This window comes from Labeo rohita, chromosome 9, assembly GCF_022985175.1.
Source record: "Labeo rohita strain BAU-BD-2019 chromosome 9, IGBB_LRoh.1.0, whole genome shotgun sequence".
In the NCBI taxonomy this organism is placed as follows: Eukaryota; Metazoa; Chordata; class Actinopteri; order Cypriniformes; family Cyprinidae; genus Labeo; species Labeo rohita.
Window position 1 is genome coordinate 11,061,964 of NC_066877.1, and position 22,820 is coordinate 11,084,783.

Genomic DNA, 22,820 nt, shown 5'->3' on the forward strand with positions numbered 1-22,820 from the left:
AATTACAGTGTTATAATTTAGCAAATATTTCAAATCTGTGTTTTTGGTCTGCTTGAGTAAATAGATGCCTGAGAGACTGGGGCAAAATAAAAACTGATTTAAAAATATAAATGAATATACATCAGTGTTTCCCCTGCCATTATATTAGGGGGTGGCCCGCCCCCCTTAAAGGGCAAATAAACTTTATTTTCTATATAGCGCCAGATCACAACAGAAGTCATTTAAGATTACCTTTTGCTATAGAACAGGTCCATACCTTGTTCTTTTATTAAACAAACAAAATAGTCTTATGTTTTCATCTTATTTACACAACTGCATGTCATTTCTGTCTCTACGTGGACGCGCGTCTACAATTTCTCCTCCGCGAAGACGCGGACGGGATCGCGGAGTCCATTCATAAAAACAGATTTACTCTATAGCGCGGCATGCCAGAATTCGTCAGTTTTTGGTTTAATAAATCAAAAGTAGGTGTCTCACTTAATTCGAATCGCGATATGGACTAGTGTCTGTAAATATATATATATATATATATATATATATAACAAGATTAACCACCTAATTGTAAAAAAAATCTACAATTATTATTACTTTTTTTTTACATTCAACAATATTCACACAATTTTTCTCCCATGTATTAATTTTTGCAGAAAAAAACTCAAATAAAACTCAATTGGCAAATAAAAGAGTTTCATTTTAATTTCACTAAAAATAAATAAATGTTTAATGCCTTCATTTAATTATCAGAAGAATTAAAACACAAGAATTTCTGAAAAAAGAAAACGATTGTAGGGCCCTATTGTTCAAAATGTTAAAATTGAGATTTTTGGACATATTTTTTCACTGAAATGAATGTACAGAGAGTAAAGAGTAAAGTAAATGTAGTGTAAGCCGACACACACATTTTGTTTTACCTGGAAAACCCCAATTCTGAAATTCAGCACATTATCTTTGCAAACACGATACATTTTGTCAAATTAAGTTACTGCATCTAACCAGAGAGTGGCGCTGTTTTCTCATTTATTGTAAATTAGAGCACCTCATGGTCATATTTTCCTTAACCTGTTCAGCCAGTAAGAACATGATTTCTGAAAAACAGACCTATATATTAATTATGAGTAATTTCATAATAGTTTATAACAGAATTATTTTACCACAACCTTTTTGATATTTCAGTAGATTAAAGAGATCTTTTATGAGTGCATATTGTTAGACAAGTCTTTCATGACTCTGCAGTTTCTCAGATTGTCTAGAAGTTTCTTGACATGATTATACACCTCTGTGACATTAATTACACCTAATTAGAAACATGATCTGCATGCAATTGGACTTGTAAGGTCACTCTTTTATCTTCCCATTCTAATTAGGAAACTTTTAGTGTGTGTTCAGTATACTGATAATATATTGGCACTGTCTTAAATTTTTGATCTCAGTTTTGAAGGGATTTCTTTCTTTCTTTTGCTTTGATGTGAATGGAACATTAGATTACTGGAAAATAAGTTTTAGACTTTGTGTTTAGTGCCTGACACAAAAGCTGTTATATATAGCTGAGTTCAAAAGTTTACATACACCTTGCAGAATCTGTAAAATATTATTTGTTTTACCAAAGTAAGAGGGATCATACAAAATGCATGTTATTTTTTATTTAGTACTGACCTGAGATATTTCACATAAAAGACATTTACATATAGTCCACAAAAGAAAATAATTGTTGAACTGACCCTCTTCAAAAGGTTACATACACTTGATTCTTAAGACTGCATCTGTGTTTGTATGTGTGCGTGTGTGTGTTTTTAAGTAATAGTTGTTCATAGGTCCCTTGTTTGTCCTGAACAGTTAAACTGCCCACAGATTCTCACAGATTCTTTGGTTTTTCCACGTTTGTGTATTTGAACCCTTTAAAACAACTATTACAGAAGTTTCAAATGTGATGCTTTAGAAGGAAAAACACTGCATTAAGAGCTGGGGTGAAAACTTTTGAACAGAATGAAGTGTACTTTTTTTTTTATTTTGTACTGCCCTTCAGGGATAGATACTTACATGTTCTTTAGAAGTCAAAATAAGTTACATTTACTGTGATCATCAAATTTAACAAATTTTCACCCCCTGTCTGCAACGTGTTTCCTTCTAGAGCATCAGTGGCAGTTTAAAAGATGAATTTAGTCATTGTTGGAAGGGGTTCAAATTCAAAAAATGCAAGGGGGACTCTAAAGAACGGCAGGCAGTTTAACTGTTTAGGACAAACAAGGGACTCATGAACAACACCTCACACTAAACAAAACAAACTCATGAACTCATGAACAACACCTCACACTAAACAAAACAAACTCATGAACTCATGAACAACACCTCACACATCACTAAAAAAAAAAAAATCTGTAAATCATTTAGGTAACAACACAGTATTAAGTATCAAGCGTATGTAAACTTTTAAACAGGGTGATTTTATCAATTCAACTATTATTTTCTCTTGTGGACTATATGTAAACATCTTTTATGTGAAATATCTTATTCAGGTAAGTACTAAATAAAAAAATAGCATGCATTTGTATGATCCCTCTTATTTTGGTAAAATAATTAACATTTTGCAGATTCTGCAAGATGTATGTAAACTTTTGACTTCAACTGTACATATGTTGTCATTTATTCTCAGATATTCTTTCCCTCCATAATGTACTTCAACCATGGCCTAGTTAGTAGGTGTGAATTGTCTTTCCATGGTAATGTAACCACAACTTCAGTTCTGCACATGTAACTCTATCCAGGGTCATGTCAGTCTAGGGCTCATTAAAGAAAAGATCTGATCAAGCCTTCTCTCACCTGAGAATCTTACACTACGGCACAGCATTGTGATTTCATGAGGGTCGCTGAAATTGTACAGCCTTGATTCAACCTGAAAGGTATTGCAGAGCTTAATGTAATGCCACCATTATATATATATGTTTAACACAGTGTGTGTTCTCTAGCAACTGTGTTTGCTTAGTTGAGCGTGTGTGTGTGTGTGTCTAAGGGCAGAGCATCATGGTGACCTGCTGAGAGTTTGAATTGCAGGTAGTTTGTCACAATGCATTTTTAATTTTAAGTGCATGTGAGATGGTGATACTGGGTTACTTCATTCTGTAAACGAGTTTTCAATAACGCAAGAGGATACTGGATAATTTAGCCAGTTGGCTCAAGCTTTACCACAGAAAACTTCCATCAGAACTGTTGTTCTCTGTTTTATTAGTGAGATTATTTAGTTTAGTATATCCTTAAAAACTTAGCCATAAAGATGTGAATTTGTACAAGGTAAGTTTGACAACTTTTTTTTTTTTTTCAATCAATCAAACTTCAAAACTTTTATAATATCCACCTTTTTCTTCCCCGAAGAGTGGGCGCAGCCATTTGTTAATTTTATGGCTTCCGGTCTCATCCATGTCGTCCAGCTATTTTTAGCTGTACTAAACAGCTGGTTTTGCTGCTTGATATTTCAAACTGGCGTGTCTTACCATATTATTTTAATGTATTATCTTAATTATAAACACTGGTTTGAAGTGCAAACAATGCAAACAATTACTGCACGTTGTTATTCTCATTATAAAGCAATAGTAAACTGGAAGTCTCGCCCATATGCTTACTTAAGCATTGAAGAAAAAGGTGAATAGAATATGTTCTGTCGATTTTCTCTCTCTCTCTCTGTCTCTATATATATATACATGTATTTTGCATATATACAGAGAAGACTAGACCTGGTTGTCACACAAGAAAGTTGTCACAAAAGCTATATAACTATAAGGTTTTGAGAATTTTATCATCACATGTGTGCTATATCTGTTGGGTAACAAGTGAACACAATAAAAACAGCCGTTTTACAAGTGTTTTGAATGTTAGAAATCTATGGTTTATTAACTACAATATCTGATGACCAAAATGACTTTATTGCACGTGCCTACATAAAATTACGTTCAAAAATAAACCTCTGAGAAGTATTAAATATCGCTATTGGTGTGACAACTAGCCCCGGCCTATAAATATATTGTTTAACAGTTCACGCTTGAACTTAAGTGGTACGTCGTTATAAATTATTCACCTTTATCTATTTTTTATTAGAAACATCTATTATGGTTCAGACCAGTGTTATTTTAGTATTATTTAGACGCTATTATAGTGTTTCTTAATATTTTATGTTTTTTTTTATATTTACAGTATTCATTATAATTTTAGTTTTAGTCATTTCAAAATGAGATTTTTTACTATGTGAATTATTTTCTTTTTTCATTATTCCTTTGTAGTTTTAGTGAGTTTAGTATGTGTTATTTTTAATTTCACTAAATTTCGTTCTTTCGTTATTTGTTACGTTATTTCAGTCACAGAAAGCGATTTTTAATTGTTAACAACGGCAGCAGTAATTCAGACAGCCTGTATATGTTATATGTGTGTGGGTGTCAGGCAGACAGACAGGCAGCAGCGCAGGCAGCACGAGGGAAAACAGCACGAGGCGGGTTTCTCGAGCGCCAGACTCACTCTGAGGCAACACCATAAACTACCCTGTCATCCCCAGCCGGTAAGACGCGCTTTATCACTTGCTGAAATAGGCAGAAATCTTTGTGTAGTATTAAACGTTAGTGTTACATGAAACGTGTTCGTCTCGTACAGGAGGACGCTGGTGATGTATGGCATGAGAAAGTGTTGTTAACCCTGCTGTGCGGCGAGTGTTGTGTGGAAAGCTAACGAGCTAACGGTTAGCCTCGTTTTGGCCGCGTCTCAAAATCTAGTGCGCTGCCTACGTAGGCAATATTTAACGCGGCTATGATTCCCAAAAATACCGCCCAGCTAGGAAGCTGACTGGGTTTTGTGTCACAGCCTGTATGTCTGCTTTGAGTCTCTTCATAACAATAAACCCCCATTCATGTGTGTAGGCTCAAACGCCAGACCGCTGAACGCCCAAAATTTTGATTAATAATTATGGAAACCTGGTGTAAGTCTACAAAGAGGGGTGGTGTAGGTTTTAACTAACGGAATTCGACTAAGGAATCTGAAAAGATCAAGCTTTTGACCAAACACTGTCCCAAATCTTGTGAGCTGTCTATACAGAGCATATTTTGGGTTTGATAGGTCTCACAATCCCAAGTGTTCTTTTAGTTCATGATCAGACTAAACAGAGTATCAAATGCGTGTACTTCTGCGTATCTTATTCCACATTATCAAGAATATTATGGTATCAAATTTCAACAGTTGGAAATGTTCTGAAGTCATTATTATTATTATGGATTTGTTCTACTGTGAAATATTTTTTCGGTAGATGTTGCTTTTTGTGCTTGCTTGGGTAGAGCTAAACTTGTTTGTTGGCAAGTATGATATTGCTGTTTGCATTTAGGGTTTTATTGGAGACATTTTTTTAACAAAGTAAATATAGTTAAAAGCCAGAAAGTATTATTTTATGTAGGTAGGTAACCATTTCAACTTAATCATTCTGAAGGTTGGTATCTGACATTCTATGGAAGCCCGTTTCCACCATGAATAAAAAAATAAAAAAAGTTATTTGCTTTAATCTTGCAATTCTTACCCTTTTTTTTCTCAGAATTGAGATATAGACTAAAGCGATTGCGTGTTATAAAGTCACAGTTGTGAGACATAAACTTGCAGTTCTGAGAAGTAGGTCAGAATTGTGAGATATAAACTCACAATTCTTTCTTTTTTCTCAGAATTGCGAGTTTATATTTTGCGATTGTGACTTTATAACATGCAATTGCTAGTTAAGTCTGAAAAAATGTCTTTTTTTTCCCCCTCAACTGGACTGAAGTAGACTGGACACATATCTCAAAAAATTTAGAATTGCGAGTTTTTATCTTGCAATTCAGACTTTATTGCGTGAGTTTATATCACGCAATTCTAAGAAAAAAGTCAGAATTGTGACTGTGTTGCTACAATGGGAGACCAATGCTTAATTTAAAAAAAAAAAAAAAAAAACTGGGTCTGAATAAATGTAACCATATTAGACTGAGGTTGCTACAATTTTTACAGATGTTACTGATTAATAATGAACAAAAATTTACCTCTGCATCCTCAAGCTACTATCAAATGTGCATTTCTAAGAGACAAAAATATTATTATTATCAGACAACCCAAACCTGTTTTTTTATTTGAAACAATAGAACATGTCTATTTAGATATTTATTTTGTTAAGGAAAATTAATGGTCTGCTTTCTACAACTTTTACTTTGGAGCAAAAATCTGACTTTAAACTTGAAAGAAATAAAGATTTGACATTTATCGTGATAATTATCGCTGTCAACTGATATGAAAAAAAAATGATCGTCATTACCACAAACACAACATTTATCCGTTATCACAGTACAGTAATACAATCGTTCATAGACATATTCACGTTTAAACTCGATAAATATAAACAACGTGTTATTTAATGCACTTGACTTCTAGTTTTGTATATTAAGTTGCTCAAGCAAGTTGCAACACATTTAAACACAGCATGTAGCTTCCTTTTCTTATTGAAATTGGGCTATCACGTGATCTAATCGAGCAAATCCTGAACACATGTGAGTTATTCCTCTTATCGGCAAGAGATATCAGCAGAATTTTTTCATATTCGGGCGGATGCCGATATTTACATTTAAAGCCACAGTTGGCCGATTCCGATATCGGTCTGATAATATTGTGCATCCCAAATTAAAACTGAATTATTGTGTTGTAATTCATGATCAGCCTCTGTGTACCATAAAGCCCACATTGACCAGTATTGTACAGACCAAATGTAACTTTATAAAAAAAAATTTCCTTATCCTAACAACAAAAGAGGGTGGTGCAAAAAGGAGGCCAGCAGAGCAGCATCAAGAATATCAAATGTTTGGCCATATCTGATTAAGTAATGGTGATTACAAAATGGTTAATTGCATTTCATCTATAACTGGCATTTCATCTGTTTTGCAGTTGTATCCCCCCTACCCTTTGGTTCCTCACTTATGTGTTTGCCTGAGCCCATGCCAGGGGGGTGTGAGATGGCAATTAATGGCCTCCAGTGGAGCTGAAGACATAAGGAATGGGGCATCACGGCCAGCCCTCATCATCCAAGCCAAGTCTGCAGTAGTCCATTCTCCCAATGCACGAGGCTCCTTCAACGCTGAAAGAAAGAGATTGCAGGGCGGCGCGGGTGATTTGGTGCCTCAGCCGAATGTGAGAGTGCTGTATGATCAGCCCTTCTGTGTCTCAGGGATCCCCTCACAACGTGCCTATCCACACGTGCCTACAGTCAGAGTCAGCCGCGTACAGAGCACAAGTGCGAGTTCTTTGAATGGTGCTAGTAATGGTTTAAGGACACACAGTGTTTTATCTAAGAGCTTGCCACATATTAACGCTGCTCCGGCTGCATGCCATAGCCACCGTCAATCCCACTGGAACCTTGATTCGTTTCGGTTCAAGTCAGGGCTGTTAGGAAAAAGGGCCTTTTCGCCTCAGCTGTCTGTTTGTCCTGCCTGTCCCTCCCCACCTAAGTCGTCTTCTCAAAGGGTTGTGATTGAGAAAATCATGCCTACTAATCAGTCTTTGCCTTGGACGAGCAACAAGCTCAGGGATAACAGCAATGGAGTTGTGCGACCCCCAAATGCCAAAATGCCCTCGTACTCCAAACAAGAGAACGGCGACCTGCACAGTCCTGCCAATATCATATCCGGCTGCAATGGAGCACTTTCACGAGGCCTCAAAATCGATGCAACAAAACCTCCCCAACCGAGCGTGCCTTTGAAAGACGTTTGCACGGATGTGCTTTTGAACCACAGCAGGGTGTCCAAGGATTTAAGGCAGTTTGAGAAGATTTTAGCCGAAGATACTAGAGCAATTGAGTTGGATTGCTGTGTGGGACACAGTTTCGGCGAAGCTCCTCAGAGAGTGACAAAAATCAGCTCTGAGGCAGAGTTTGCTGCTGCCGTTGTGCAAAAACTCAGCAAAAACAATGTACATGCTAGACACCGGACATTTAATGGTCTGAACAATGTAAAACATCTCACTGGTAGTACTGTGCCCATCTGCCTTATTAATGAAGATAAGGAGTCTAATTTTGCACCTATGGAAACCAATAGTGCCCTCAGTTGTGATATAGCGGATGAAAAGTGCCCCTCTGCTGTTGTATGTGATGGAAAGACACAGGGAGGCGATTGTGCCATTCCAGAGGCGATTGGCCACGAAATGGCCTCTCCTCAATCGCCGTCTGTTTACACAGTGACAAACCAGATATCTGCCATTCAACTCACAAAAGAGGAATGCTGTCAGGCCTCTCAGGTGGACACAAGCCCCATGATGCTTAAAGAAGAGGAGGAGGATAATCCTGAGAATCAGAGGTGTGTGCATTTACTTGAATAACTGTTTTGCATGTTTGCTACTGTTCAAAAGTTTGGGGTCAATAAGTTTTTTTTATTATTATTATTATTATTAATCACTTATTCTCACCAAGGCTGTGTTTATTTGATTAAATGCACTTTAAAAAAAGCTAAATTGTGAAGTATTTTTACTGTTTAAAATATCTGTTTTCTATTTTAATATTTATAAATGTATTTCTGAATAAAAGTATACATTTCTTTCCAAAAGACCTTGTTGATCATTAACTTACAGATAGTAACGTAAGTCAATAAAAAGCTTGCTATTTGGAGGTCTAATTCATTTTTAGTGAATCTGATCATTCAGAATGTTTTAAGTCATTAAGGAACTCAAACAAAAAATTCTTTGTATTTTGGACATGACTTTAAAGCCTCAAAATATTGTGTATCTTACACTTTAAAAGACACATGTTTTTTCTTGTAATTGTCTTTTCAGACAGGGAATGCTACTCGATGGTAATGAGGAGGAGCTTCCAGATAAGCTGGAGAATGACTTCAGTGATGATGGTAACAGAACTGCTTTTTCTGTTGATTTAAACTGTGCAGCCAGAACTATTTTACTCATATGTATTTGTTAGGGGTGGGGGAAAAAGAGATTCACACATAAATTACGATTCAGTCTTCTAGTGATTTTCATTAATTTCACAAATTTCAGAAATCGCTGTTCTACTTAATATATTAATAAAAATAGCATGACTTTGTCCGAAAAAAACATTTTGGTACAGTTTCACTTACCACATAAACAGAGTAAGTAGAGATGACTGATAGGATGACGGCAAATGATTTGCAGATCCTGAGCACCACTGACAAACATCTAAAATATGTGGTAAGTTGGCCAACTACCACTCTGTGTGATCGCAAGTCTTGAAAGTGAAAGTAATTAACCCATACTGTAGACCGGTGAGTTTATGTGAAAAATTATGAATTGTGATTAAAAATAAAATATTGAGAATTGATTAGTCAAATCGTGAGCTAGCAAAAGATTCCCACCCCTAGTATTTGTATAAAATTAACTTTTTTTTCATTGTCTGACTGTTTTTGCTCTTCAGATGATTCAGATGATTGTGATGTCTCCTCAACAATGTCCATGGCAGCCTTGTCCAGGTAATTAGACTTTATCTTTGAGTTATTCAGTACAGTACAGTAAACGATAAATACAATACAGTAAAAACTGTAATGTGGAATTTTTATTTTTATTTATATATATATATATATATATATATAATTTGTTTTGTTTTTTAAATGAATGGAAAGGAAAAAATTGTTATGTCTTTACTGTCACTGTTGGTCAATTTAATGTGCTCTTTATTTATTTTTTTATAGAAAAAATACATAAATAAATCATACACTACCCTATAAAAGTATGCAGTCAGTATATCAACAGTGTAGTTTATATAAAATCAATAAGCTGATTTTGAACACGAAAGTGAAAGTTTCCAAAAAACATTTCCTGTGCATAGTTTTCTCTCAGAATTTAAGTTCAGCTTCAGTATTTAGCAAATCCCCATTTTTATCTTTTTGCTGATTCAAAGATCTCTTTTTGTTAGCTAATCCTGGCTTTGTGCTGGTTGCTGGTGATCTGCCAAAGGCTTACTTTTGACACAGATTTAGAGTGAAAAGTAAGGCTAACTATGGAAGCTAGATTACAGTAGAAGAGGGTCTTATAACTTTGCATGTTCTCCTCTAGTCACCTGATATTACCATGGTGATGACCAACACAGAGGAGGACCTGACAGTTTTTTGTTTGTTCTAGTGGTTGCTGTCAGAGAAAAGCTTGAAAGCCAGAGGCCTGTAGAAAGGTCCCACAATTGTGCTTGTGTGATAGAAGTAGAACTATCCCTCTATAACAGGAAAATGAGTCTCTAGTGAATTGTCAGGCCTGTAGAGGCATTGTCATGAAGTGACATCCAGCTGATGGGTTTGTTTGTAGTAGGTGTTTTCTGGTTTAGTGTTTCCCACTCAAAGGCACATGTTGAGTGTAACCTCAAACTCAGTTCAGTTCAGTGTGATTGACCACTTTAAATCAACTACAGAGGTTCTACATGACTGTCACGTGAGTTATTTTGTTTTTCTGTATCCATCTTTTACTGATTAAGTTGACAGTTGTGAGTGTGTCCGGGTGTCAGATTCAAATATAATTAAATTTTTTTTTTTATTGGTTTAAGGAAGCTGGTTGTTGCCATCCTTAAAACACAGAACAAAAATCTTTATAAGAGTATTTTGCTTAAAGAGTTCTAAAATAGTTTGTTATTCTTCTCGCCCTCTTTGTGATCATATTTCGCTTAAGGTAATTTTTCAGATAGAGTTACAATTTTCTTTGCAGAATTTTTTTAATCCTGTGTTTAACAGAGCTGAGAGTACTACGCTATTCCTGGCAGCTGAAAGCGTCTTCAAATTAGCCAGGAAGTTTATTAAATTACCTGTCAGGGAATTGTAGTACTTCATAACTAGTGGTTCTGAATATGTTCTTGATAAATATGAATGAGATTTTGTGCGAGCCTGCTAATATTTTTTTTTTTTTTTTTTTTTTTTTTTTTTTTTAAAGTGTTGAAGAGCCCATTAGTCCTGATGTGGAGGGGGATCTGGTGGAGAAACCTGCTCTTGTTCCCAGTCTCTTCCCCCACATGCCCTCTACGCTGTACTTCAGCACTTCCAATGAAAGAGGTTGGCATACTCACAAAAGTGCTGACTTTATTTTATCCTTATTACAAATGTCAGACACAATATGAACAGATCGTTAAATACACATTTTTCTCTTTTATATATCAGCTCGTGCTTTCATTTTCATTTTCTCCTCACTTCACAGTGGAGCCCTTGCCTGCTGAACAGAGGAAGCTGCTCAAATGGAAGATAACTACAGTCACCCCCAATGTTGTGAAAAACACCATCTCCAGATCACACTTCAAAGCCACCAAAAGTGAGTCGGCAGCTTCCTTTTTGTAACGTGTTTTTAGTGATGTTCAATATGAAAAGTGTTTGCAGCCTTCAAACTTCCAAATCTCAATCTGCAAAATCTTCACTTGCTGACTTTGTAAATAGTTATAGAGAGAAACTGGGCATTGTATACAAAACAACTGGAGATTGCACACTAGCCAGACTTTCAAGTTGCTCCAAATGCACACTCACAGAAATATGCTCCTCACTGCTAGGAGACATGTCAAATGAAAACCAGTGTTGTAAAATAAACGTTTAATATCTTCCGATTGGGTGAAATCATTGTCTGAGTGTGCACCATCACACGCTAGGCTTTTGTCTGTAAAATCTCTTAACTCTGACTGGCCAAAGTTTGCAGACGGGCCTAGACTGCAATTTCAAAACTGCAAAAGTCGTGTCATGTATTCCAGCTTTTAGTCTGCAGTTGGTCATGTGTTGGTCTTTTTTTTTTTTTTTTTTTTTTTTTTTTTTTTTTAGAGAGTCATGATTGGCTTGGCTGTTGGGGTCACCATATGAAGTCACCAGGGTTCAAGGCCATTAGAGAGTTTCAGAAGGTAAGTTTGGGTTTGGGAATCTGAAGCATTTTATCTTCTTTTTATTACTATCGCATACTACACTACCAGTCAAAAGTTTTTGAACAGTAAATTTTTTTTTTTTTTTAAGAAGTCTCTTCTGCTCACCAACCCTGCATTTATTTGATCCAAAGTACAGCATAACAATAAAATTGTGAAAAATTTGTACTATTTAAAATAACTGTTTTCTATAATATATTTAATATATTTTAGAATAGAATTAAAATAAAATAAAAATAAAATAAAATAGAATCATAGGAATACTATGATTTCAAAGAATTGTTAGCATCATTACTCCAGTCACATGTTCCTTCAGAAATATTTTGATTTGCTGTTCAAAAACTATTATTATTATTATTATTATTATTATGTTGAAAACAGCGGAGTAGAAGTTTCAGGTTTCTTTGAATAGAAAGGTCAGAAGAACAGCATTGATCTGAAATAGAAATCTCTTGAAACATCATAAATGTCTTTATCATCACTTGATAAATTGATCAATTGAAAGAATCCTTGCTAAATAAAAGTAATAATTTCTACAGTTTCTTTCCCCCAAAAAAATACTGACTTCAAGCTTTTGAATGGTATGGTATATAATGTTGTTGTTGTTGTTGTTTTTATGCTGATCTTTTATTCTTTTTATTCATCATAGTATTCTGAAAAATTGCACTCAACTGGTTTAAATATTGATAATGATAATAAATGTTTCTTGAAGAGCAAATCAGCATATTAGATTGATTTCTAAAGGATCATGTGACACTGAAGACTGAAGTAATGATGCTAAAAATTCAGTATTGCCATCACAGGAACAAATTACTTTTTTAAATATATTCAAATAGAACGCAGTTATTTTAAATGGTTAAAATATTTCACGATATTACTGCTTTTGCTGTACTTTTGATCAAATAAATGCAGGCTTGGTGAGCTGAAGAGATTTCTGCAAAAAAAAAACATTAAAAATCTTACTGTTCAAAAACGTTTGACTGGCAGTGTAAATATCCATCAAGGTTGTTTCTCAAATTGAATGACCTAATGTTTGACATTAAATGGTTTGTCAAGTTGGTATACCAATACCTTTCGTAATTGCCTAATACTTCCTGTCAGCTGAGTGTTAACAAGTATGCATTTCTGTTTGGCAGCTGAACCACTTTCCAGGCTCCTTTCAGATTGGCCGGAAAGACCGACTTTGGAGGAACCTGTCCAAGATGCAGGCACGCTTTGGCAAAAGGGAGTTTGGCTTCTTCCCACGCTCCTTCATTCTCCCACAGGATATCAAGCTGCTGAGGAAGGCCTGGGACGACGGAGGCAGCAAGCAGAAGTGGATCGTCAAACCGGTACCGTTACATTACTACAGTTGTTGTGAAATTACTCTCTGACATTCTTGTCATTGACATGCTGCCGTTTCTCGCTTTCAGCCTGCATCTGCTCGTGGAATTGGCATTCAAGTCATTCACAAGTGGAGCCAAATGCCACGCAAGAGGCCGCTTCTCGTGCAGAAGTTAGTTGGAAGACCTTAGATCATATTTGATTTTTATGTGAGATAGGTTTCTGATCTATTAAACAAGTGGAATGCATTCTACAGGTATCTTCACAAGCCCTACCTCATCAGTGGAAATAAGTTTGATCTACGCATCTATGTGTATGTGACCTCTTATGACCCACTCCGTGTTTACATCTTTAATGATGGACTAGTCCGTTTTGCAAGCTGCAAGTGAGTATGTCATTTTAAGTGTTTAAAAATGTGCAAATCTTATGTTTTAGCTCATTTAAATGTGTTTTCTGTTTGTTATTCAACACAGATACTCTTCTTCTATGAAGACCCTCAACAACAAGTTTATGCACCTTACAAACTACAGTGTAAATAAGAAGAACTCTGAGTATCAGAGCAACAGCGATGATAAGGCTTGTCAGGGTCATAAATGGTAAGAATAAAGAGATACTGCTTATGAATTCAGGGTGAGTCTGTCCTGCACTGGTAAGATATGAGGTTTTGTGATTTTAATCAGTAGGCAACTCATGGCTTCAATGTTCAAACTGGCCTCAGAATAGTGTAATACAGTCTTATCATTGAGGTTTTGGTTAATGCAGGGCTTTGAAGGCACTGTGGCAGTACTTGGCCTCTCAAGGTATCAACACCACTCTCATCTGGGAGAAGATCAAAGATATGGTCATCAAAACCATCATTGCGTAAGTGTCCTGCAGTTGTAGACTTGTTCTTCATTTGTAGACTGTTCTTGTGTATGTTCCACATTCACGTTTCTCTAAACTGAACCTGAGCGTATTGTCTCTCTTCCCATGGCAGGTCTGACCCATATGTGAACTCGCTGGTGAAGATGCATGTACGTTCTCCCTACAGCTGTCATGAGCTGTTTGGCTTTGACATCATGCTGGATGAGAATCTGAAGCCATGGGTGCTAGAGGTGAACATCTCACCCAGGTACAGCATACAGGAGCCCCTGCACATTAAAGCTGTTTAGAATTTACAGTAGTCAGGCAACTTTAAGTCAGACTATCCTTTTTAAAATGGTAGTCTCTTTTACTAATTAGTGAGCGTGTAACTGCACAGATGTTAGAAATACTATTATATACATAATTTACATAATTTATTGAAATAATCAGATGAGTATTTATTTGGCACAAAAATGTATACATTTATACTAAGTTGTCAAGTAGTGTCACTGATAACGCTATCACTTGATAATTATCTCAAGATATGGCCCCATTAATGCACCGAACCAGATGATTTTTTTTTTCGGTGAAAGATGTTTACTTTTCATCATATTATTTTTCCAAGCTGTTGTGTTCCACAGAGCCCTGCCCTGTACCAAATGTGACCCAGTTTGTTAGGATAGGACAACATTTGGCTGAGATGCAACTATTTGAAAATCTGCAATCTGACGGTGCAAAAAAATCTAAATATTGAAAAAAATCACCTTTAAATTTGTTAATAAAAAGTTCTTAGCAATGCATATTGCTAATCAAAAATTAAGTTGTAATATATTTACGGTAGGAAATTTACTAAATATCTTAATGTAACATGATCTTTACTTAATATTCTAATGATTTTTGGCAAAAAAGAAAAATTAATCATTTTGAACCAAAAAGTGTATTGTTGGCTATTGCTACAAATATACCTGTGCTACTTAAGACTGATTTTGTGGTCCAGGGTTCTCATAATGTTTCCTTTTCCTCTCTCTGTCGGTCTCCAGCCTCCATTCTAACACACCGCTGGACGTCAATGTCAAAGGTCAGATGATACGAGACCTGCTGAACCTTGCTGGCTTTGTGTTGCCATTGAGAGATGACTTTGCACCATCCAGTTCCAGTGCCAGCAGCTCCACCAACAGGTCAGTTCTGATATTACACTGTTTCAATTTTTTTTTTTTTTTGTATGTACTTATATTGCTGTATATTTGTACAATTAAAAATGTGTTGTCAGTAAGAGTTTTTTTAAAAAGAAAGTGATGCTTTTATTTAGCAAGGAAACATTAAATGAGAGTTAAGACTTTAGTAATGTTCAGAAGATTTCTATTTGAAATAAATGCTGTTCTTCTGAACTTGTTTTCATCAAAAAAATCCTGAAATTAAAAACATTTTGTGGTTTCCACTAAAATATTAAGCAGCCCAGCTGTTTTCAACTTTAATAAGAAATCTTTCTTGAACACAAATCAGCATAATAGAATCATTTCTAAAGGATCATGTGACTCCGAAGACTGGAGTAATGGCTGCTAAAAAATCATCTTTGCCATCACAGGTATAAATTACAATATATTAAAATAATACATTTTAAAATACTTTCAAATAGAAAAGGATAAATTATGAAATTACTGTTTTTTTTTGTTTGTTTGTTTGTTTGTTTGTTTTTTTGTTTTGTTTTTTGTTTTATTTGATTATTGGTGAGCATAAGAGACTTTTTTTCAAAAATGTTTTTAAAATCTTACCCAAGCCCAAAACCTTGAACGGCAATATAATAGCACATCATCATTTTTTTCCCCTGTTTTTCCTAAATTATTTCTGTATGGTTCTAATTTAAGTTTTACTGTTTTGTTCAGTTTATGTGGAGTGGTGCGAGATAAATGGCGATCAGACATTTCAACTGATGAAAAAGTGAAGAGAGCCTTTTATCTGAGTCAGCGCTTTGGAGACCAGGTATTCAAACACACCCTGCCTTTATCTCATGCTGGGGGATTGATCATTGATAGTCATTTAAGGGTAAGGTAGGCGATTTCAGAGAGGCTAGCAATTCATAGCTTTCAGTCATGTGACCAGCTCAAAGACCTGGAGGGCAAAACATTCACAGAACTGCAGCGCAAGCCTGTCAGTTTTCCATCAGCTTCCAAGCCGCAAATATTTAAATCACCTTTCAAAAAAATAAAACAATGATATGTGAACAAAATGCAAGTTTTGGCCATTTGCAGTCCATATTAAGCAATATTTCAAGCACCAAAAAACAGGTTCCCATGGGTCATGACAGTTCTGGAATATCATGAAATTTTAAAAGGTCTATTCCAGACATTGAAAGTCGGGGAATTATGTATATATAATATAATATAATATATATTTTATTTTATTTTATTTATTTATTTATTGTTTTGTAAGTCATAAAATATAAGAGATTTTTGTTTGTTGATTTAAATTTTATTTTCCTTTAATTTTTCTATGCTGTATTTTTTACCGCGTTGTTTTATGTTTTGACTATTGGTTATGGTTAGGCTATTTTTCAGTGCCATTTTATTTCCTTCCCCCTCATCAACTGAAAATCACTTAAGTCAAATGCAGTCACCAGGCTGTACCTGTTAACTAAGGCAAACATGCCAGGAAATTTTTAATTTCAATAACTTTGGCTACAAAGGGCCTGTTTACACCTGATGACTTAATGCGTTTTCTCTGGTCAGATAGCTATCCGATCGTGAAAAGACCAGGTGTAAATGCCCTCTGAAACACTTTCGGGATGCATTTAAATCTGATCGTTCAGACCACTTTAGGAGGTGATCTGGGTCGCGTTCCAGACAAAACTGGACAGGTATAAATGCATCTGGTTGTTGAAGCCAGTGTATTAATTCCAATATATTAAAATAATAAACGTTGATAAGTAGCTGAGTATCTCTTCAGCAAGCTGACATGCAACCTGCCACAAATGAAACGAAGTAAGTTGCAGTCACTCAACACGCAATCATTTTCATTAAAAGTAGTGAGACTAACCTATGTTTCCAGAAATAATTAATTAAATGAAGCACATATCTGTTGCTTTCATTCACGTGAACTCCATTAAATTTGCATTTAGCACAGGAGTCAAAGAACGTATTTATATCCTTTTTGTGAAAACACATTTTTGTGGCTAAGTGCAAATGGAAACGTTTTAACAAATCGGATATATATCCGATCAGGCCAGGTGTAAACAGGCCCAAAATGACCACTTAAAAAACTGGGTGTTAAAAGTAGACGACAGAAAAGCAAAAACTAAATGTTAAGAAATAAAAAGACTAAATGATGAATGATGACAAATGGAAAATCCTTCAGGGCATTCAACCCCTAACCATAAATTAATTTCTGTAGAAATAGTACAGATAAATATTCAAGTTCATTTAACAGGTAAAAGCAAAAAATATATAAATTAAAGTTGTGTGTGTTTAACTTAGTTTTGTACTAAAAACTGAACAAATACATAAAGCTTGCAATTTTAATGGATTTAAAATGCTGACTGTTGCTGGTTTTTGTCTGCTCAGTGCTCAGCACAGCCTGTTTTTCCATTCATTATAGGTCATGGAAATACAGCATTTTAGTCAGGGAAAAGTTAGGGAATTTGACATTTGGCTTAGAGTTGGAACCCTGTAAACAGCACAACAAACACACTGAAAAACACTTAAAGTGCCTTAATGCATTTAAAACCATGATATTTAAAGATCAAATTCACACCTTATTGATGATGTATACTTTATATAGGCAAGCATATGAGCGCAATGCACTAAATGGGTCAGTGTTTTCATTATAATGGTTTTCTATGGGAAACTATTTAATGTGAAACTGCGTGTTGTTTTTTTTAAAATTCTGGGTTCATCTGCTTGCCTAACAAAGTTTGCATCATCAAAAAGGTGTATACTGAATTTCGCCTTTTAACAACATCATTATACTACATTAGTACTTAATGCAAACTGCGTAAAAATAACTGGTGGTCAGTGGAGCAAAGCCAGGTGGGCATTCCTTTAAGGCTGTTCCTATAAGGATGTGATGTCGCGTGACAACTATCAATAGCAAGCTAGCTTTGAAAAAAAGATCCCACCCTTCCTGCAGAATCACTCTTGAAAGCCACGCCTCCTACAAAACACATGAATGTGCACCGGCAGAGCAGAGGCTAACCAGCAACACAATGAGAGACTACGCTGGTGGCTGTCACATTCCCTTATAACTCATTAATCAGTGAGAAGACATTACTGTACAAAGCGCATATTATCACGTTCAGTTTGCAATAGCCTAATGGAACGCGCTGAAGACGTGTCATGTCTGCGTGAACATGGTGCGCTGACTTATGGAAATACTTGTTGACAGCCAGATAAGACAGCCTATCGTATTCCTCTGACTGAGGAATATGATAAGACAAACATTTTATGGTCCTATGCCTTTTGCCTTTTACAGACAATATAAATACATTTAAACCTCTTAGTGATTGCTTTCGGGACGTTTTAACAGCTTAACAAAAAATGTTAACCAAATTGCCTACCCTGCCTTTACGCTATTACCACGTTAATTGTTTTAGAATGCAAATGTTGATTTATGTTCATTATTAAAATCAGTAATATCTGTAAAAATTGTACCAACCTCATTTTTATATGGTGAAATTAATTTATTCTGACTGAGGTTTTGTGTGTGTATGTGTGTGTGTTTTTGTTTGTTTGTTTGTTTGTTTTTTTTTTTTTTTTTTTTTTTTCCCCAATTAATCATTGTTCTTCCGTACATTTAGATCATAATAAACAGTTAAAAACCTCAATACCATGGTAGAAATGTAATATGGTTCCTAGGGATTTGTATTAAAAATGGTAGTCTACGTTTAGTATAAGTACATAAGCGCTATAGCTTAATCACAAAAAAATACTGTAATTCTATTCCATTTCTCCTTCTTTAATACATTTAATCCATGTCTACATTAATAATAGAATAAAATTTGACACAAATACCCACATTTCTGACACCATAGTGCAGTTAGTACTACTACAGTAAATCTATGGTAAATGATGGTGTTTTGTAGATTTAAAAGCCTTCTGACTGTATCGTTGCGCACAGTGTTTCTCCTGTTTGTCAGCGCTGTTTCATCTCGCTTTGAACAGAGTCATTTGTGTTCTTCACTGAATTCAAGTGCTTCACACTGGACTTTGCAGCACTGTTTAGTGGCTGAGACTCCTCAGCGAGTGAACGCATCAGCTCTAGTAAGTTCGCGCCGTGCCTCCGATTGAACTTTGATCCGAGCGGATAAACGGTTCGAGTGGCATGCATTAAATGACAAGTGCTCTTTTGCTCCACCTTTGCCGCATAAACATTATACCGAACATTTATGAAACTCTTGTTATTGTTTATCGAGGAAATTTATATCCCACAGTGATTATCGTTATCGATTTATCACCCAGTGCTATAAAGCAAGCACTGTCCTGTCATCCAAGTTGGTACTTAGTTACTGATAATACTTACCACACTTCCACACATATTTGAATTAAATATGTTTTTGTGTGTGCAGGATTTCTGTGCCACAATCCTGGATGTGCTGACTCCTGATGATGTGCGTGTCCTGGCAGAGAGTGAGGACGAGTTGAGTCGTAAAGGAGATTTTGAGCGAGTTTTTCCCTCTCATGCTTCCTCCCGTTACCTCCGTTTCTTTGAGCAACCACGCTACCTCAACATCCTCCTCAACCAATGGGAACAGAAATACTGGCTCAACAGGAGCAAAGGTGTGTGTTTGCAATGCACTGTGCTATGACCTGTAACTCTGACCTGGTTTGTGCAGCTATCCATTTTGACTCTTTCCATACTTCGTTTAGGTATCAATGTACTGAGGGATTTGTGTGAGAAGAGGGTGCACCTGGGGAACCTGGCAGATTCTCTTCATCACGTAAGTACTGATGTTTGTTGGGGTTAGAGGTTTTAGATGCATTTAGCAAAAAAAAGTACTTGATGAATCATGAAACAGTATTTGTGACAGTATTGTGGTGTAAATTAATTATTGTTAGTATATATATATTTTTTTTATGCTTGTTCTTCTGTTCATAGTGGTCTTCCAAGTCATATCATGGACACAGATCTCAGATGACTAGATCTGGGTATGTACACACATCTACACCCATCCCAAATTGTACAACTTACATCTGACTCGCTTCATGTCGGTCTCTCTGCTTTTCTCAGTGTGCTGGTCAGTCAGAGGTCTGATGCTGAAGATGAGGACTCGTCTGACCGTGAGGTTCAGTCAGTCACTATGAGTCTTCCAGACATGAGTTTGCTAAGCACCATCAGCCTGAGCCCCAGTCCCACCTCCAGCTCCAGCCAGGCCAGTGACAGCCTGCCTTCTCACGACGACCTTTGAGCTTGACCCCTGGACATTTGGAGCTTCCAAACTGTGTGTATACATGTCACATATCAGCTGAAGCTCCTAGCAGAGCTCCCAGAGTTGTGCTTTTCTGCTTTTGGAGGGAGATAGGCCTGAAAAGCAGACTAAATGAAATAACTGGCCAAATGGATGAGTGTTAATAGCTGTATTTTAACCAAGTATTTTGTTGCTGGACCACACATACAGGTGTAAGTACACAGTGCATGTGGGTGGCAGGAGGAATAAGCTTTTCCTGTTTGGGGTTTTGATTGTGTTTCCATATGAGCCTATAGATACTTCTGCATTGTTTACATCACAGGTCTGTATACAGTACAGGCATCAGTTGGGCTGATTTAAAACGTTTTAAACGTGTGGGATGAAATGTGAAGTTTGGAAAAGAGATATTATTGTAAAAATAAAAATCAACGTCATATGTCTTTTAATGACATTTGCATGCCCTGCTGAAGGGAAACAACATGCTCAGGTTAACTTTTTAAATTAAAATTGCTATTTGAAATATGACCGTTTCATTTCTTTATTAGCTCCTCAAAAGTGAGTTCATATCAAGAGTCGATCTCTGGATCTTGATCACACTTGTGCCTGTGGTTATTTTGAGGATATCAACTGTTTTATGCAACAGCTACTTGGCTGACTGGTATTTCAACTGCACGGATAGTTTACAGAAATAGCGTCTCATAGGGGCAGACTACCTTTAGTGTGTTTTTAGTTACTATTGAGCACTGACAGTTTGTGTAATCAGTGATTTTATTTTTGCTTTTGCTCATAGCAAACATAGAATTGTTCTCAGCCAGGGGTCTGGGGGCCTCAGTGCACTTCCTAAGGAGCCTCACTGTGACTTAAAATGATTCAAAATGTGGCAAAAGTTTTGAAATATGTGAAAACAAGATTTTTCTTAATTCACCCCCTCAAAAACTGTTTTCCCTGTCATTGTTTTAAAAACCAGGTTTCAAAAACCAGGTTTCCTACAGTCCTGAATAAATGAGGCAGGCTCAATTTTTGTGTTATTTATTAAATAAAAGCCCTGTAAATTCATTGGTTAAAACAATTGGGGTTGCTGAAAGCATTAAGCTCTTAAAACGCTGTGTTTTTTCCCAACTTTATCAATGCTTAAGCTGTTTTCTGTGAATGTGCTAAACCAAACACATTAAATTTGTACCCCAGGGCAACAAAACCAGTCATAAGGGACAAATTTTTTTTTAAATTGAGATTTGTACATCACCTGAAAGCTGAATAAATAGGCTTTCCTCTGATGTTGTTAAGATAGGATAAGATTTGGCTCAGAAACAACTATTTGAAAACTAGAATCTGAGGTCACAACGAGAGAGAAATTTTACTATGCAAAATGTCGGGAATCACCGGTTTGAAGAAATGCAGCGTCTACATGCAAAAAGGGGAAATGACCATAAAAGAGAAAACGAGTCAGCATTGGTGTGGCTGTTCAGAACTGACGAGAACTCCTAGATGTGAAAAGACAGGGTAAATGATAGATAATATATAGTTGTAATAAAATACAAATATATTAATATAGTTCTCTAACGTGAGGTCGTTGTGCAGAAACTTGACTAGAAGTTGACTTTTTAATTTAAGTAATTTATTTAATAACGTCAATGCTTCAGGTCAAAATAAAAGAAATTGTCAGGATTCTTGCCCTAAAAATCCTGGTTCAGTTTCAGTTTGGCCAACCACAAACACCAATTTTTTGCACTCTTCTTCTTGATTTGTTTCAACTTTTGGCAGTCTATAGTACTCCGAATGTTTTTCCTGCTCCGACCGATTAGTACAGCCCAAAACATTATAATAACTGACCATTTTCAGCAGCAAAATATGCCAGTTTCATTTGGTTCAGTTGCATTGTTTACGTTCAGTGCTGCCAATTTGGCCGATTGATGACGCATTTTTTGGCGGAGTTTCCCTGGTAAAATTCACATTGCAGTGACTAAATATCATGTGTTTGAGGTCGCTTTATCCCGCGGACATTAAAAACAACTTGTGGAAACACTGTTAAAATAGCCCAATTTCAATGGAAAAACGCAGACTTGGCAACACTGTCACTGGACCAAAAGTTACATAATGTAAATTAATTAATGAAAATTATTTTATAACTTGCTTCTACATTTTACTGTCAACACATGTATCCAGTTACAATTAAACCTACTTTGAGGCCTAAACCAGTCTCAAAGAGTGAAATGATGAACATGAGGTCCGAACTGTAATCATCAGGTAACAGGAGACAAAAATAGACAAGTCTTGACAGTTTTATTATCATCTTGCAGGTCATGTTATTGTTGTTTTTTCATGTCAGCAGAATGCTTTTCAGCTGATTGCTCTTACATTAAAATTGAGTTGATAATTGAAGTCATAAGT

At 35.9% G+C, this 22,820-nt stretch overlaps 1 protein-coding gene across 1 annotated transcript; it reads left to right on the forward strand.

Moving 5' to 3' along the window:
* Nucleotides 1-4,416: 4,416 nt before the first annotated feature.
* ttll4 (tubulin tyrosine ligase-like family, member 4) lies at nt 4,417-22,456 on the forward strand. Its single transcript, XM_051118541.1, has 19 exons — nt 4,417-4,540; nt 6,925-8,327; nt 8,800-8,870; nt 9,413-9,467; nt 10,909-11,027; nt 11,170-11,280; nt 11,775-11,851; nt 13,006-13,200; nt 13,282-13,364; nt 13,449-13,577; nt 13,666-13,788; nt 13,955-14,053; nt 14,169-14,303; nt 15,076-15,213; nt 15,919-16,015; nt 19,593-19,803; nt 19,894-19,964; nt 20,123-20,172; nt 20,255-22,456. Exons 2-19 carry the CDS (start codon nt 7,003-7,005, stop codon nt 20,430-20,432), a joined length of 3,267 nt encoding a protein of 1,088 aa, XP_050974498.1. The 5' UTR covers nt 4,417-4,540; nt 6,925-7,002; the 3' UTR covers nt 20,433-22,456.
* Nucleotides 22,457-22,820: the final 364 nt, after the last annotated feature.

Coding starts and splice junctions, on each gene's coding strand:
- ttll4 (XM_051118541.1), top strand. CDS start 7,003: ATGGCCTCCAGTGGAGCTGAAGACATAAGGAATGGGGCATCACGGCCA. Junction 13,201..13,281: donor AGAAGTGGATCGTCAAACCG/GTACCGTTACAT, acceptor TCTCGCTTTCAG/CCTGCATCTGCTCGTGGAAT. Junction 19,965..20,122: donor TGGCAGATTCTCTTCATCAC/GTAAGTACTGAT, acceptor TTCTGTTCATAG/TGGTCTTCCAAGTCATATCA.